At 36.1% G+C, this 16,632-nt stretch overlaps 1 protein-coding gene across 1 annotated transcript in view; it reads left to right on the top strand.

Annotated features, from left to right (window-relative positions):
• LOC129224135 (trafficking protein particle complex subunit 8-like) overlaps window positions 1-16,632 on the top strand; it is a 109,031-nt gene that overhangs the window by 59,341 nt on the left and 33,058 nt on the right. Inside the window, exons 18-19 of the mRNA XM_054858550.1 lie at window positions 2,326-2,592; window positions 14,330-14,721. Coding sequence (XP_054714525.1) covers window positions 2,326-2,592; window positions 14,330-14,721 — 659 coding nt within the window. The remainder of the gene's footprint in view (window positions 1-2,325; window positions 2,593-14,329; window positions 14,722-16,632) is intronic.

The raw sequence follows: 16,632 nt of genomic DNA, 5'->3' as shown, positions 1-16,632 counted from the left end.
TTGACGAAATGATGGGTGGAACCAGTGTCGAAAATAAATTCATCAGGGTCTTCTGATACTTCATTTAGATGTACTTCGGAAATGAAAAAGTTCTGGTACTTACATGCTTCCTTTTCCACTGATGGGGAACTGCACCTCGCAGTTTTCTTGTTCGTCTTCCTCTTATTCCGGAATGGTGATCTTGACTTTCTGTTACGTTGTTCGAGGTCCTTGTCAAGCCTCTTATATTGACACACATTTCGCTTGTGGCCGGGTTTATTACAGTTAAAACAAATTAGTTTCCCTTTTACTCCTTTCTTGTCAAAATTACCCGGTTTCTTTACAAAGTTAGCTCTGCCGATAATGTTATCGTCCTCATCTTTTAGTCGAATTCGCGATTCCTCGGCAATAAGTTCGCTGACTACTTTATTAAATGTGAATTCCTGTGCAGTAGTTCTAAGAATAACTTGACAAATATTGTCGAATTCTGAGGGCAAATGACGCAAAATTTGAAAAATCAAATAATTTTCAGAGAAATTCGCGTCTATAGCCTTAATTCTTTCGAAAATTTGCCGAGTACGGGCAGCGAAAAGATTTATCGACTCTTCCTCTTTTATACGACATTGGGATAACTCCGAAAACAATGTCATGTGCTAACAACGATTGTCAGGAAAGAAGTGATCTTTCAAAGCCTTCCAGGCATCAGCCGCGTTGACCTGATTTTCGATTATCTTTTTGAAATTTTTCTCCAAATTTAAATAAATTATGGATAGAGCCACATCCTGTCGATTTTGAAAATTACGAATCTCTTGCTCAGTTGCCTTTTTTTCATCATTAGAAAAAGGTTCTTTTTCAATGCCCCTTATAATATTCCACAGACCTCGTTCCATTAGGACAAATTTAATATCCGATGACCAACTCATATAGTTGTCAGACCTTAATTTTTCGATAGGAACACTCTGGGATGCCATGATTGATAAGAATAAGAAAAACGCCAAAAAATAAAAAAAAAACTAATTTCAAAAAAAAACAACCAACAAAATCTCAAAATATCCCCGAAAAAAAAACCTAAATAGTGCAACTGTTACAGCTTCCCCCCTGGAACAAGTCCAGGTCTTCCGCTGAATTTAGCAGCCACTATTCTGCCTAACACCAAACCAACTATATCCCCCCATAAAATGCAAACGAAACATCTGAGAAAAAGTTTACACTACACATGGCTTAAAGATTCGATACAAATTTCCAAAAAGTAAAAGAAAAGCTTCTATTTTCACAGTTTTCATTCAACGCCGATGCAGGGAAAACAATTTGAAAAGATTTCCAAACACTTGTCATCTACTGATTCAGCAAAAAGACAAGTCAGTTACAACATTCCATTTCATCACAAAAACAAGAAGTCTAATACTCTACTCTGCTGACAATTCGAAAACATCTTAATACATCATGATACTGAACACGTAATTATTCTGATACAATTGGGTAGGGCTGGGCCCATAACCCTTATGATAACTTACGATGTTTAAACGAAAAGCCGAAGGGCTAAATTTCGTAAGTCAGTCAACAATGTTACATGCTTATACAAGCAGAGATAATATCACACAGTGGAAGGTGCAGAATCAAATGTTAATGTGAAGAAATGAACATTGGAAACTTGTTAAAATCTTACCAAAAATTTATTGGTCCATAGTAACTAAAATAAATATAACTAACAAAACTAAGTTCTTAAGAATAAAACCCGGCCATAAGTGGAGGCGGAGTTCGCAACTCCCCAACACCTATCGGACCTAACTCACAAGAGGCTGACGAACACAAAAGAGAGAGAAAGAACGATTGGAATAGTTCACTATTTATACTTGCCTCATTTGCATATGATTGGGCATCAAAGGATGCCAACCTAAAACTGAAACTTTACACGTGCCGAAAGAGTTGAGAAGTTAATCTAATTTGAATAAAGTTAATTTTATATTACATTACATTAGGAATGAGAACGCGGATAAATATCGTTTACCGATGTCTATCAAAATTATCATACCGTGGCGCGAGTTTCATTGCTAAAACACGCGGGTTACTTCCTCATCGGCTATTATTTATATGAGGATTTGTTCCATATAAGATTAAAATGTGATGATGCGTTTTTCTTGATATGTACATAAGATCAATATTTCTCTTGATCTATCATGATAATTAAAAATTAATTTTTCTATTTTGTACTTCCAATGTTGAATTTTATCTTTAATGTTTTTGTAGTGAAGTAAAAATCACAAGTTGTGTGGGGAAGATGTTTTTTATAATTTAATAAAATTTAATGCGTAAGACCAGTGTAATTTCTGACTCTTATCATTTCAGATCCATCTGTTGCTTGTGCCCCAGCAAGTTGGTAGCTTATCTATAAAAGGCCTTGCATACAGTCTCTTAGCTCACAAGTCTGTAGATGATACCACTGTGGATTCTACGAGTGAGAAGCAAACATCTGTTCTGTCGCTCTGTGGGAAGCAGTGCCTGAATGTTAAGGGACCCAGGCTTAACAAGTCCACCGAGGAACGTTCAACGCTAGCTTATGCAGAAGACAATAGATTAAATATAAATGTGCTCAGTCCAATGGCCAAATTGCAGGTATTTTCTAATTGCATTTCTGGTTTTGATGTTTGTTTGATTTAGGACTAGAGCCGAGGACTAAAAATTACTAAAATTATGCACGAAAAGTCTACAATGTACACTAAAATTTTAAAAATATGCCCATATACCTTTTTACTTATGTAAAAAATAGTTTTCTCATCTGAATAAAACAGGATTGCTCTTTCCTTATTTTTGAACTTTGTTGTTAAGGTGACAAATAAATTTAGATAAATTGATTCCTACACAATATGGTCTGCCTTTACTGTGGAGATAATATTAAAATTAATTACTTTTATTGCAATAAATCACAATCTGTTCTTCAAGGTTTTCTTTTGTTAGGGATTGTCTATTAATATTGAATTAATTTTTGAAGTTGTAAATATTCTTTCAACCCTGCTGATGTTATTCGACAAATTTGAAATTTGTTTCGTGTTCCAAAATTATCTTTTTTGCAAACAATTAAGTAGTAGTACGATTTGTAGTCAAAGCTTATCCATGAGTGTAAAAATTTCATAAGCATCTTTTACTGCCTTGAAGCTTTTTATATTCAGAAATTGAATAACTACTCTCATTATAATTTTGCAACTCAAAAATCTCTGTTTTGGCCCCTGAAACATGCTCTAAAGAAAAAATCTAAATCGGGATTGCTTGCCTAATCCTTTCTCTTTTCTAATTGGTTACCTGAGGGCACAATATTTTATTTACAAAAAAGCACTCCATTAGTTGGGTTTTGTTCTTTGGGAAAAACAAAATATGTTTTTAATTTTCTTCAAAGTCTGAAAACAAGTTAAAAACAGATTAATATTAATTTACTTACGTCAAAGGAAGCAAAAGTTATGCAGTTGCTAATACACATTCCACATACACAATTACATAAAATCCGGGCTCTTTTTATGACTCACGGGTTGTTTACAAATATTTTTCTTTCCCTAGTGAGAAACAGGGTTCGTACAAGTCATGGAAATCCTGGAAAGTCATGGAAAAAATTTAAGCAAATTTCAGACCTGGAAAATTGAAATTTTCATTCAAAGTCATGGAAATTTATTTTAAGTCATGGAAAAAGGTCTTGGGCAAAAGAGAAAGGAATAGTAGCTTAAAAATCATTAGAAATTTTGAGTGATTTAACAGTATTGCACTATAAAGCTATTAAAACTGAAAATTGAACGAACTGAATTTTGAAATATCATTGCATCCACTTCTGTAGCAGCTACATTTTTTTTTAACCATGGGATTTTACTGCTTGGACACCATTCATTTTGAATTTACTATTATTTTCAACTCTGCTTATATTTTATATTCTGTGGTAGCAAACTTGCCCGTTCTTGATTTCGCCCACTCAAAAAACAGCAATTCAATTGTATCCGAGTTCACTTCCATCACGCCTAAAAACTTTATTATTAAATCATTCTGCCCATTTATATATAAAAAAATTATTAAACATTTAAGCATACTTATATTACATTCACTGTATGTCATGATGCGCGCGATTAATTTTGTCAAATAATACGAAAACCAAAAAAAAAAAACGATTTTAGGCCGTGGAAGTGGAAGCATCGCTGCCGCGCATAACCTCAGACCAACGACTGCCTTGAATGCCCAAGAACAAAAATTTAAAAGAGACTTACCCGGGGGTGGTGTTTGTTGACGATAGAAAACACAAAATTAATTACCACACATTCTTTATTCTACGTTACTTCCAAGCAGACATGAAGACAGGCACTAGGCATGGTGATCACCAGAACATTTCACATAGTAAAAAAACAAATGCGAGGAATCCAGACTTGAGAGTTCAAAAAAAAAAGGGCGGAGCTGGCAGGGGTTGCAAAGTTCGTTAACGGTCAAAAAAAACGTAGAGTTCACGCGGAGGGTGGTGAAGTATTTAATTGTAATGTACGGAGGACGGACAGTTCATTATGGTGGGGTGTAATTCAGGGATGACTTATTGTTGACGATTTCCGTTGAAGGCCAATGTACGTTGAGACAAAAAAATGGCGCTGGTTGTAATCTCCATGGTGACAATGTTGAGCTCGTCGCACGCTTAAAAAGGAATCGAGGTACTTTCAAGGTAATTGCGGATCCATGCCGTCACCTCATGCTCATTTGATTATCGAAAAAGTAGTTACATTAAGGGGACGATTCAGGTGCACTCTGCGTGCCGCCATCGGACGCCATCATTCAGACAGGTGATGGATCACCTACGCTCTCATCATCGGCTGCGACGAAGTAACGGTCTTGATTATTATATTGTAAACATATATGAAAAAAATAAAACGTTCACCTCATGTTGAGGTCTTAACAATTTCGCGGCGAGCAACGGCCGTCCCCAGACGCCGTGCACCGATGCATCATTATCGCCATCGTAGAACAAAAACCGGAGCCGCAGAAAATGCGACCGAGCGGACAGAGAGCAGCAAGTAGAGTGAAGTGGGGTGGAAAAATGAATCGGCAAATGAGCGATCAGATCCGGGTACGCGGTGATGCGCGGGAACCAATGAGTGCGTTTGGCGCCCAAACAACGAAGGGAAGGGGACGCTACGCCATTTTAATGGCCGACAAGAAGATGCAAAAAATTGGATCGACGCTTGAAAAATTGACAAAAAGTTAAACGATGGGAAAAGTGAATAAGTCATATTTTGATATCGTAAAGTGTGCGAAATTTAACGGGGGAACGCGGGGAAAACGTGGAATGCACAAGAAAATAAAAAAACAACAAAATGGGGGAAGAAAACGATTAAAATGACCGAAAACATGGGAAAAATGTAAATGGGTAAAAAATGTGATATGCATTATCACATACACTGGCAAAGCAAAAGAAAAAAAAAGAGAAAAAAAAAGAAAATTTTAAGTCCAGCTCCAATTTACCGAAACTTTACACAACAAATTCATACATCATATATATTCAAATGCATAAAGAGTTGTAACATCCAAAAAAAACATGGGATACAGTTTTATACTATCGTCAAGGTAGAAAATGGGTAAGTCAAAGAAAATGAACTATTTGCATTTTCTTTTTGCATGTCATGATTGCACCCTGCTCACAAAACAATTTGCCACACACGACCAACCAAAAGGACAAAAAAATACACACAGTTGTAATTACGTGAACAACACATAGCATACCAAGAGTTAAAAATATAAACATTCAAAAAAAGTTCACAACTACCCAACACATGTAGAAGGTATGAATACAAAAAAATGCAATAACCCTCAAATATGACCATTCACAATATGCATTAAATTATACAGAAACACATTAATGCAAAAAAAACATTAGAATCATTATCTTGACTATCTACGTCAAGTGTTACACATTAGGGTAACATGAGTAAAAATTTCAAGTAGAAAATTTTTTTTTTGTTTTTTTTGTAAACAGTTCATATTATTAAAGAGTTCAACAGCGTAGTGCACCAAATTACCAGGAGCACACTCAGTACTAAATTTGTATTTGAAAAAAAAATTTAATATTGAAGACACACTAAGATTGAGACGGACAAATTCATAAGCAGTAAGACATAATAAGGAAAACCGGTTGTAGATATTAGGACATAATCGAGAGATTGACATTATCTTGTGGAGGAAAAATTGTTATGCACATGTTGACATACATATGTTGGTACCAACAGCAAAAATATGACAGCGTCCTGTCATACGTAAAAATAAAAAAAAAACATAAAAATACATTTCCAAAAATAGAAAAAATGAGATCGACTTGCCGTGTATTAACAATACATTCTCATCACTGTGCCCCTCAATGAAAACAAACATAGGGGAGAAAAAAAATTACGTTCATAAAAGACATAGAGAGAATCACAAGCAAAATGATACGGATTCCGGAATTACAATCACGACCAGCACGATTGCCCGTACATAACAGCAAGTGGCACACCCTATGATTAAATTACTTACAACTACGGAGAAAGTAACGGGTTTGTTGACTGGGATGCTGAGGTTGGTGGGACACATTGTTATCTGTGTTAACAGACATTAAATTGCTTTTGCGAGGTGGGGCTAAACGTAAACGATTGACATGAATTACAAAAGGTTGCGCGGAGTCATCACCTAAGAGTTTAATTTTACAATTTACATCCCCTACTTTGCTTACTACAGTATAAGGACCATCAAATCTAGGTTTAAAAGTGTCAGCCGACTTCATGTATACAATATCATTTTGTTTAAAATTTCGACTGTGAGAAGCAGGCAATTGCCTATTGTTTTGATTGATCTGTTTGAGTTGTAAAGAAGAGTACGCCTCCTCATAGATTAGGCGAAGATCCTGCAGAACATTTTGTATATAATGTGAGGTGTTAAGAAATCGAGGTTGCACGTCATTATCAAAAGTGTCAAAAAACAAGGATAGTTCCCTTCCCAAGTGCAACATGTTAGGAGTGAAACCAGTAGATGAATGAGTTGTCCCATTATATATAGACATGTGAACCATAACAGCAACTTCTAAAGACACATTCTGCTCGAGTAAAGACAGTAAACTAGACTTGATTTGACTATTAATTCTCTCAGAAATCGAATTGGACTGGGGATGAGCACGAGAAGAATGCTGAATTGTAACACCTAAGGCCTTGTTCAGAGAGTGAAATACATCACTGTCAAACTGACGGCCTAAATCTGACAGAAGATACGACATTCTACCATATAGAGAAATGTAATTCAACATGTGCTTAACTATTGTGTTGGCAGTAATATTTTTACAAGGATAAAGGACAACGTGACGAGAAAAATGATCAGTAACCGTCAAAATATATCCATATTGGCGAATTGGACCTACCAGGTCGATTGAACAGAACTCACCAGGTCTCCTCGGAATCCAAATATTTTGCAATGGGGCAGGTTTAATGGAATAGGGCTTCAGTCGAATACAAAAATCACATGATAAAACAAAATTCGACACATCCCGATACATTCCTAACCAAAAATATTTACTAACAACTACCTCATACGTTTTCTTTATTCCGGTGTGAGAAATGTGACAAATTTGCAAAACTTTAGCTTTCAATGTGTCGGGAACAACAATAGTAGGTAAACAAGTTTTGTTGCGAACATGCATTAATAGGTTTGTAGTTGGACAAATGAAAAAATCCTTAAGCTTGTGAGCATGATGCAGATTAGGCTTTTGCAAAAAGGAAACAGCTTCTTTAATGTACGGATCATTAAGTTGCTCACGTAAAAAGGTTTTAATAGATATTTCATTATGTGCATCAGTTTGGGCACACACAAATGAATGAGAGCTTAAATTATGACCTGACTGAGGTTCACATAGGGAAGTAGGGTGCGGTCTTAAATAATTAACCACATTAGTGGATTCAACACAAGGAGTATTAGAGGGTATATCACACTGCATATTGTCAAGGGTGGAAATATCGGTAAAGGGAAGGATCAACTCCTTATCCGCATTGGGTTGAAGAGCTGATTCATGTAAATTGGGGTCAGGGCTCCGAGAACAGAAATCTGCTAAAATATTCTGAGGGCCAGGGATATATGAAAAAGTATAGGAATATTGACCAATTTCTAACAACCAACGAGTAACAACATCGGCTGGCGAGGTTACATTGCTGTAACGCTCTAAGGGCTTACTGTCAGACATGAGAATAAATCTTCTATTAAAGAGGTATGTCTTGAATGCTGTCATTCCTTTATATATAGCATACAACTCGAGTTTAATTGGAGGATAATTACGTTCAGACTTTGACAAAGCTTTACTAAAATAAGACACGGGTTTTAGAATACCATCTCTCTTTTGCATCAATACAGCAGCAATTCCCTGAAGTGAAGCATCTGTATTTAAATAGAAATCATCATTCCAATTTGGAAGAACCACAAAAGGCTGCTTAAAAAAGGTAGACTGGAGATCATCAAAAGCTTTTTGGTGAACATCATTCCATTCAAAAGGTTTATTTTTTGCGGTTAATTGTGTCAAAACATGGGTGCGTTCAGCATACTTGTGAATTAAATGCCTATAAAATCCACATAACCCCAAGAATTTCTTGACCTGTCGCACAGTGCGAGGTGGGGCAAATTTGGTAATTTTGGCAATATTAGAAGTAATAGGTTGAATACAGTTGTGTGATATATGAAATCCCAAATAATCAATTTCGGTCTGGAAAAAAACACATTTAGATGGCGATAAAGTTAGATTATGTTTGGAGAGAACAGAAAAGACAGCCTCGAGCTTAGATACCATCTGGTCAAAGTTTTCGGCACAAACCAAAAAGTCGTCTTGAAATGCATGAATTCCGTGAATTCCTAGCAATTTTAACTCATCAATTAACTGATCCACGGCAGATTGGAAAATGTTGCTACTTACCTTAAGGCCAAAGGGCAAACGGTTATGAGCAAAAGAGCCAAATTCGGTCGAGAAAGTCACAATATCTTGGAGATGATTGGGAAGGAGAATTTGCCAATAGGCCGAATGCAGATCTAAAACGGTATAGTATTTATAGGATGAGACGGCATTGATTAACGTAGAAATTTTGGGAAGTGGGTATGTGGAACTTTCGATGACGGAATTTAATAATCTTAAATCTAATGCCATACGGTACTTAGGTGGTTCATTAGGCCCAGATTTCTTACGTACCATTATCATCGGACTCGCATAGTGGCTCACATTTCTAGAAATAATTCCAGCCTCAATTAATTCATCCAATTCTTCCTGAACCTGTCCTTTTAACGCCTGAGGAATTTCAAAAGGTAAGGCCTTAATTGGATTATTGTTACGCAAAATGACTGAAGGAGTGACAATGTCAGAACACCCTAAAGCTTTGACAGATTTACTAAACACAGAAAAATTTTTCATCAAAATGTTTAATAAAATATCTTGTTGTGAAGTATTTAAGTGATCTAATTTAAAATCTGAAGGACTAAGTTCCTCTTTCCTGATTTTTAATACTTCGTCTGATGCAATAATTTGGTGACAAAATTGGGATTGATTGCTTGAGCATGTAGTTTCATTCAAAGAATCATTTAAAATTTCAAACTGTTCAGTGACATGACCCATTACCATACCTTTATTTAAATGAAGAGGATTATTACCAATATTTCTGATAATAGAGGAGAAATTATGTTTCTCGACTAAGTGCACAGCGGGATGAATTTCACAAGTTATGTCATTACGGTAGGAATAAAATAAATTTCAGATGATTTGACCGGTATGTCAGATAACGAAAAATTAGCAATGGCAGTTTCCCCCGGTTGGATAATTAATTTGTTTTTAAGAGCAACAGAAAAAGCCTTGTCACTATGCAGAGAATTAATTTTGGCCAAATGTTGTGAGATGTAAGTTTGAGGCATTAAAGGAGCTTTAAAATTATCAAAAGTGGCACTGCCGGTCTTAGTGTCTATTAACACATTGAAACGGGTTAAAAAATCATAACCTAATATCCCATAAAAAGAGGAAGGTGCAAAATCAGCAACAAAAAATGGGTGCTTAAAGAAATTTTTACCAATTTTAAATGAAACCTCAGCGCACGCAGAAAATGATAAATTAGAATTTACAGTCCTGATTGTGACAGTGCGTGAGAGAAATCTGCATTTTGTCAAAGATTTTATCTGTTCGAAAACAGCTTTTGAAAATAAGCTGACCGAAGATCCTGAATCCAAAAGCATTGGGAATATCTCATGACCAATTGAAATATTAAGTATAGGTAAGTCGCTAACCTTGTTATCAGAATGAACATTAAAAATGGATTCGGATTGTTTGCATTGAGACTCATCAGGCTTTGAAAATTTCGACAAAAATTCCCCAATAGTATCTTTACCAATGGAGCTATTTAAAAAGGTATGTAAATCTGGATATGTATTATGTTTCTTACATTGAACAGATTCAGTCTCCTGTACACTAATATTTTGAGGGACCAGAGATGAGAAATCAGTTACCGAGGCCAAGCCGTCCCTCATGGATGACCCCCTCGCCAGTTTAAATTGTCTCCATTTTGTGTTGGAGTATTAAGTCTTGCTTCCGGCGATGAAAATCTGTTTTGCGATAGAAATTGTTGGGGTGGAACAAACTGGTTGGGGAAATTAAAGTTACCTCGTGGCCTAAATGGAATACGAGGGGCAAAAAAATTTTGAGTTTGAGGCCTATTTTGACCTTGATTTGAGAAATTGTTAAGGGGTTGACCCCCATTGTAAATCCGGCAATTAATCATTAAGTGGTTTGTTCTACCACAAAATACACAAAAAGTGTTATTAGAATTTGGAGAGGCTTTTTGCTGGGGTTTGGGCAAAACAGTTTTCTCATTAACGGAAGAGACGCGAATGTACAAAGGACATTCAACAAGTGGGTGTGGACTTTCCCCACAAAGACGACAATTTGACATTAATTTAGTGACACATGTTGTTAAAGATCGTAAATTTTCGGCCAAGGCATCTATTTGCACTTGAGCACTAGTCATAGCATTTGTCAATTTTGGTTGGCCTGTTACATGTAAACAGTGTAACTTATTAGCCTTGTCGACTAAATCGGTAAACTTTGACGTGTCGACATCAAGTAGTTTGTCCTTGATATTCAATGGTAAAGCCGCCAAAAATTGGTAAGATTTTATTTGGGTGAGGGCAGCACTATCCGTAATAAAAGGATATGCTGAGTGAGCCGCACGTTCAACACGATGTGCTAAACTCTGAATACTCTCATGAGTTTCAAATTTGATATTTTGAAATTCTGAAAGGGACACAGAAGAAGGGGTATGCATTTTGAAAAATGCACGCAATTTGTCACAAGCCTGGTTAAAAGTCATAGACTCCAAGCAACTGGGATTGGTCGCAAAAAAATACAAGGCAGAGCCAGAAAGTTTTGACTTCAAAAACATAAGAGTCGTGGGATCATCCCAACCGTTTAAATTCTGCAAGTCCTTAATTTGTGATATAAAAAATTCAACCGTTTCCGGCTCGCCTGAATATGAGGGAATGGGGAAGTTAAAATTCCTACTCGCCATAGCACCTTGAGGTGACTCATTGGCCATATTCACACCTTGGGGTAGGTCGGTTTGAGTACTACCAGTTGACATGGCAACATATGTGCCGTCTTTTACTTTAGCACAAAAATCAATGAGCATCTAATATACTTTTCACTAAATTCACACGGTGCAATCATGAGAAACAAAAAATTTTAAATGCAAATATTGTTGAAAGCACATGCACACATGAGAATAAATGCAACTAACAAAAAAAATTTACATCAAATTTTTGAACTAAATTAAAAATATAAAATTAATATATCCCCCCATTAACATCACAGAAATACAAAAAGCCATATGAAAAAAAACAACAAAAGTGCATATGCATTCAACTTCAGAAAAAAAAAGGCATTCAAGACCTGGTCAAAAACGGCGCCATTTTGTCATGATGCGCGCGATTAATTTTGTCAAATAATACGAAAACCAAAAAAAAAAAACGATTTTAGGCCGTGGAAGTGGAAGCATCGCTGCCGCGCATAACCTCAGACCAACGACTGCCTTGAATGCCCAAGAACAAAAATTTAAAAGAGACTTACCCGGGGGTGGTGTTTGTTGACGATAGAAAACACAAAATTAATTACCACACATTCTTTATTCTACGTTACTTCCAAGCAGACATGAAGACAGGCACTAGGCATGGTGATCACCAGAACATTTCACATAGTAAAAAAACAAATGCGAGGAATCCAGACTTGAGAGTTCAAAAAAAAAAGGGCGGAGCTGGCAGGGGTTGCAAAGTTCGTTAACGGTCAAAAAAAACGTAGAGTTCACGCGGAGGGTGGTGAAGTATTTAATTGTAATGTACGGAGGACGGACAGTTCATTATGGTGGGGTGTAATTCAGGGATGACTTATTGTTGACGATTTCCGTTGAAGGCCAATGTACGTTGAGACAAAAAAATGGCGCTGGTTGTAATCTCCATGGTGACAATGTTGAGCTCGTCGCACGCTTAAAAAGGAATCGAGGTACTTTCAAGGTAATTGCGGATCCATGCCGTCACCTCATGCTCATTTGATTATCGAAAAAGTAGTTACATTAAGGGGACGATTCAGGTGCACTCTGCGTGCCGCCATCGGACGCCATCATTCAGACAGGTGATGGATCACCTACGCTCTCATCATCGGCTGCGACGAAGTAACGGTCTTGATTATTATATTGTAAACATATATGAAAAAAATAAAACGTTCACCTCATGTTGAGGTCTTAACAATTTCGCGGCGAGCAACGGCCGTCCCCAGACGCCGTGCACCGATGCATCATTATCGCCATCGTAGAACAAAAACCGGAGCCGCAGAAAATGCGACCGAGCGGACAGAGAGCAGCAAGTAGAGTGAAGTGGGGTGGAAAAATGAATCGGCAAATGAGCGATCAGATCCGGGTACGCGGTGATGCGCGGGAACCAATGAGTGCGTTTGGCGCCCAAACAACGAAGGGAAGGGGACGCTACGCCATTTTAATGGCCGACAAGAAGATGCAAAAAATTGGATCGACGCTTGAAAAATTGACAAAAAGTTAAACGATGGGAAAAGTGAATAAGTCATATTTTGATATCGTAAAGTGTGCGAAATTTAACGGGGGAACGCGGGGAAAACGTGGAATGCACAAGAAAATAAAAAAACAACAAAATGGGGGAAGAAAACGATTAAAATGACCGAAAACATGGGAAAAATGTAAATGGGTAAAAAATGTGATATGCGTTATCACACTGTATTTTTATTTTGCTTGAATTTATATGACAGAGACAAATAAGAATTGTTTAGTTTTTTAGGTGTATACTGATATTTTTTAAGTTGCTTCAATGAGATAGTGGCATTCATGTAGAAGTTTTGCTAATGCTCATTTCCGAAAAAAAATTGACAAGTTTGATATTAAATAGTACTATTCTCTTCATGTAACAAGGTCAAGAAAGTGCTCATGAAGTCATGAAAAAATCTTGGAAAAGTCATGGAATTTTTTCTTTCGAATAGTGTATGAACCCCGTAGAAAATATAGCCATGTTAAAGGTTACTCATGGAAGAATGTCAGTTATTTTTTACTTTTTATATTTGTTTTGCATTTATTTTAGTGTTTACAATATAGCGTTTCAGCGGAAGCGTTTTCAATTCCAAAATAGCTGCAAAATAATTTACATCCCACTTTCGCAAAATCCCATGATTTTCACCTTCATTACAGGACATAAATAGACAATGTTCTTTTTAAATTAAATGAAACTTTTTCAAGCATAAAAGAGCTAGGAAGTACTGTTTTAATCTTAGGACTAAACGATTGGGGTTTTTGGCGCAAGAGCCTTAGTAGGCTATACTTTGCCAAACGATTGTTAAATAGTGGAAGTAAGAGCCAAAAAAGTGAAATTTATTAAGAAGCCTAGAGCATGAAACTTCTAGAATTTTGAAGAATTTGCCAAATTAAACACATGAACAAAATTTTAAATTTTGAACAACAGGCCGAAAGGAAGAACCGATAAACAATTTTATGTAATATAAAAAATATTAATGAAGACAAGACAAAATCAAGGACATGAAAACGAACACTAAATAAGAGACAAAAAATTAATCTTCTGAAGAATGGGGAACAATTTAGGATGTAAGACTAAATGAAATACATGTTGAATTTCAGTTGGTTGGAGGGGGGTTGAATCTTTAAATCCTTCTTTGACAATGGCCTTGTAGTTCAGTGTATAATTATTATGCTTAAAATAATTATATTTCCATAAACTGCTTTTTCTAAACCTCTTGTTGTATGAAAATTGGGGCATTTCTCTTGAATTGCAGGTAAAATTCAACACGTTTCCACATAGTCTGTTTTGTGGCGAAATTCAGAAAGTGACTGCCACGTTCACCAACGTTGGGAAGCAGAAGTTGCGGCGAATCATAGCGGCATCCCCAACTCCTGGCATCTTCGCCATTGGCACTGCCGGAGAGACAAGCGAGCCCCACACCATATTCAAAGAGAGATCTGCCAGGACTCAACCAATCCCGGTGATTGCAAGCTGGGAATCTGATTGGATGACGGAGATTTTGATGCCTGGGGGAGAATCTTGTTCCTTAAGTCCGGGGGATTCCATAGATGTCCCCTTTTGGTTCAAAGGACCGGAATTGCCTGGAGACCATGATTTAGACATTTTGTTTTATTATGAATCTGAACCAAGCAACCATAAACTGAAGTAAGACTTATTTTATTTTTATATCATTGCAGAGTGGACATATTTTTTTTTTTATTTTTTTTTTTTTAAGAACTGCTTTTAAAACAAACTTGAAGGAATAACTTACTACCATTCATATGATTGTAAATTGCTTTAGAAAACTAAAATAAACTAATTATTGGCACAACATTAATGTTGCTTTTGAACATAATTTTTAAAATTGGCACAAAATTATTTGAGAAATATAATTACTGTTACAGCAGCATATTTCAGTAATGCAGTGTATGGAAATAGTATTTTATTGAAGAAGGAATTATTGCTAAACTCTTGGTCTGTACTTGTACTTAGGTTGTAACCTAGATGGCCACTAATCTTGTGCTTTTGTATGTGGTTAAGCATGCCAAACATTAACAGCTACGGATTGCTGTGAGATCTGCTTAAAGTTGCTTCCAAACCTTTAGGACTTGATTGGGAGAAGTGCTATGTTGATCAGTAATATCAATGGCCAAGATTTCGATCTCAGGTCCATGGTGGCCATAAAATTGCTTTGCTCCCTGTATCACTTGTGCAGTCAACTGTTAGTCAATTAAAATTTACATCTGCACTGTAATTTCCTGTGCATTATCCATGGATTATCTGTTTAAAACTTGTAAATTAATGACATCAAAATCCCATGTAAAACACTCTAAATATTTGTTTTTAACCGGCACACAAAGGAAGGGGGTTATAAGTTTGACGTGCCTGTGTATCTGTGTGTATGTGTGTCTGTGGCACTCGAGCGCCTAAGCAGATGGACCAATTTTGAAAAAAAAAAAAAAAAAAGTCGAAAGAAGAGTTGATCGAGAGTGTTCTTATCTAGGTTGCGTCTTTGGATGACATTAATTAACCTGTAACTGGGGAAGGGAAAAAGTAGGACGTAACAGGGGATGTAAGGTCTCAGAGACCGCTCTATTTAAAAAATTCTTAAAAATCGTGCAATTAAGATACATTCCTGTAATTTCCCTCAGATGTTCTTTAAACTTTTATTAACATGAGGAAAAAATATTTTTGAACTTTGAATCAAAATATACTTTTTACGAGGAAACTTTGCTAGAGTCTTAAGATTTTTCGAGAAAATCATATACTGCAGTAAATAAAAATGAGTTTATTATTTATTAATGATTTCATTTTAGTTGTTTAATATATACAGAACATTTTAGTACCAGAAAATTGATTATATCAAGTTATGGGAAAATTTTGACAGCCCTTTAACTATTCATATTTTGCAGTGTATTTCGAAGAACAATTCAGCCTTCATTGTCTCTAGAACATCATTGTGTAGCGTTTGCAAACATTTCAAACAACTTTCAACCTGATCTAGAATATTTTGCATCTCTTCCGCATAACGCGAGTACGATAAATGTACCTATATTCGCGGCTCTAACGTTAAGAGCCTAATGTCTACTACTGCCGAAAATAGTAACACTGAAGGGGAGGTGTGGTCTCACAGACCGCCTCTAAAGAATGCAATGAAATTTAAACCAGATCCACTTGCCTGAAGATACTGATAAGCAAGGGGGATGTTCAAAGTCACAAAACAAGCTATTGGGGGAAAAACCATTCAATCGGACTGAAAATAAAATAGGGGTGATAGGATGAACTTTTGAGCGATCTGTGAGACCGCACCTCCTCTGTTAAGGGTTAACGAAGATATTAATTAAAAACCTCTAAGAGGTTTTTTGTGATTTTTACAGTGAAAACATATTTAAAAAAATTTTAATTTAATACCAAAATAAAGAGAATTTTTTTCTGCGTCTGATAGAATGTGTTTGGAACTTCCATGTGACATAGAATTCGAATTATAACGTTTTTTTAAAGCAGATTTTAAGAATGGCAATTGATCACTGAATTCATTGTTGGCCAACAAGGAAATTAAACGCAATGATTTAAAAT

This window comes from Uloborus diversus, chromosome 6 (genome assembly GCF_026930045.1).
Source record: "Uloborus diversus isolate 005 chromosome 6, Udiv.v.3.1, whole genome shotgun sequence".
Classification (NCBI taxonomy): domain Eukaryota; kingdom Metazoa; phylum Arthropoda; class Arachnida; order Araneae; family Uloboridae; genus Uloborus; species Uloborus diversus.
The sequence above is the reverse complement of the archived record's forward strand: the minus strand, read 5'-3'. Positions and strand labels throughout refer to the sequence as shown.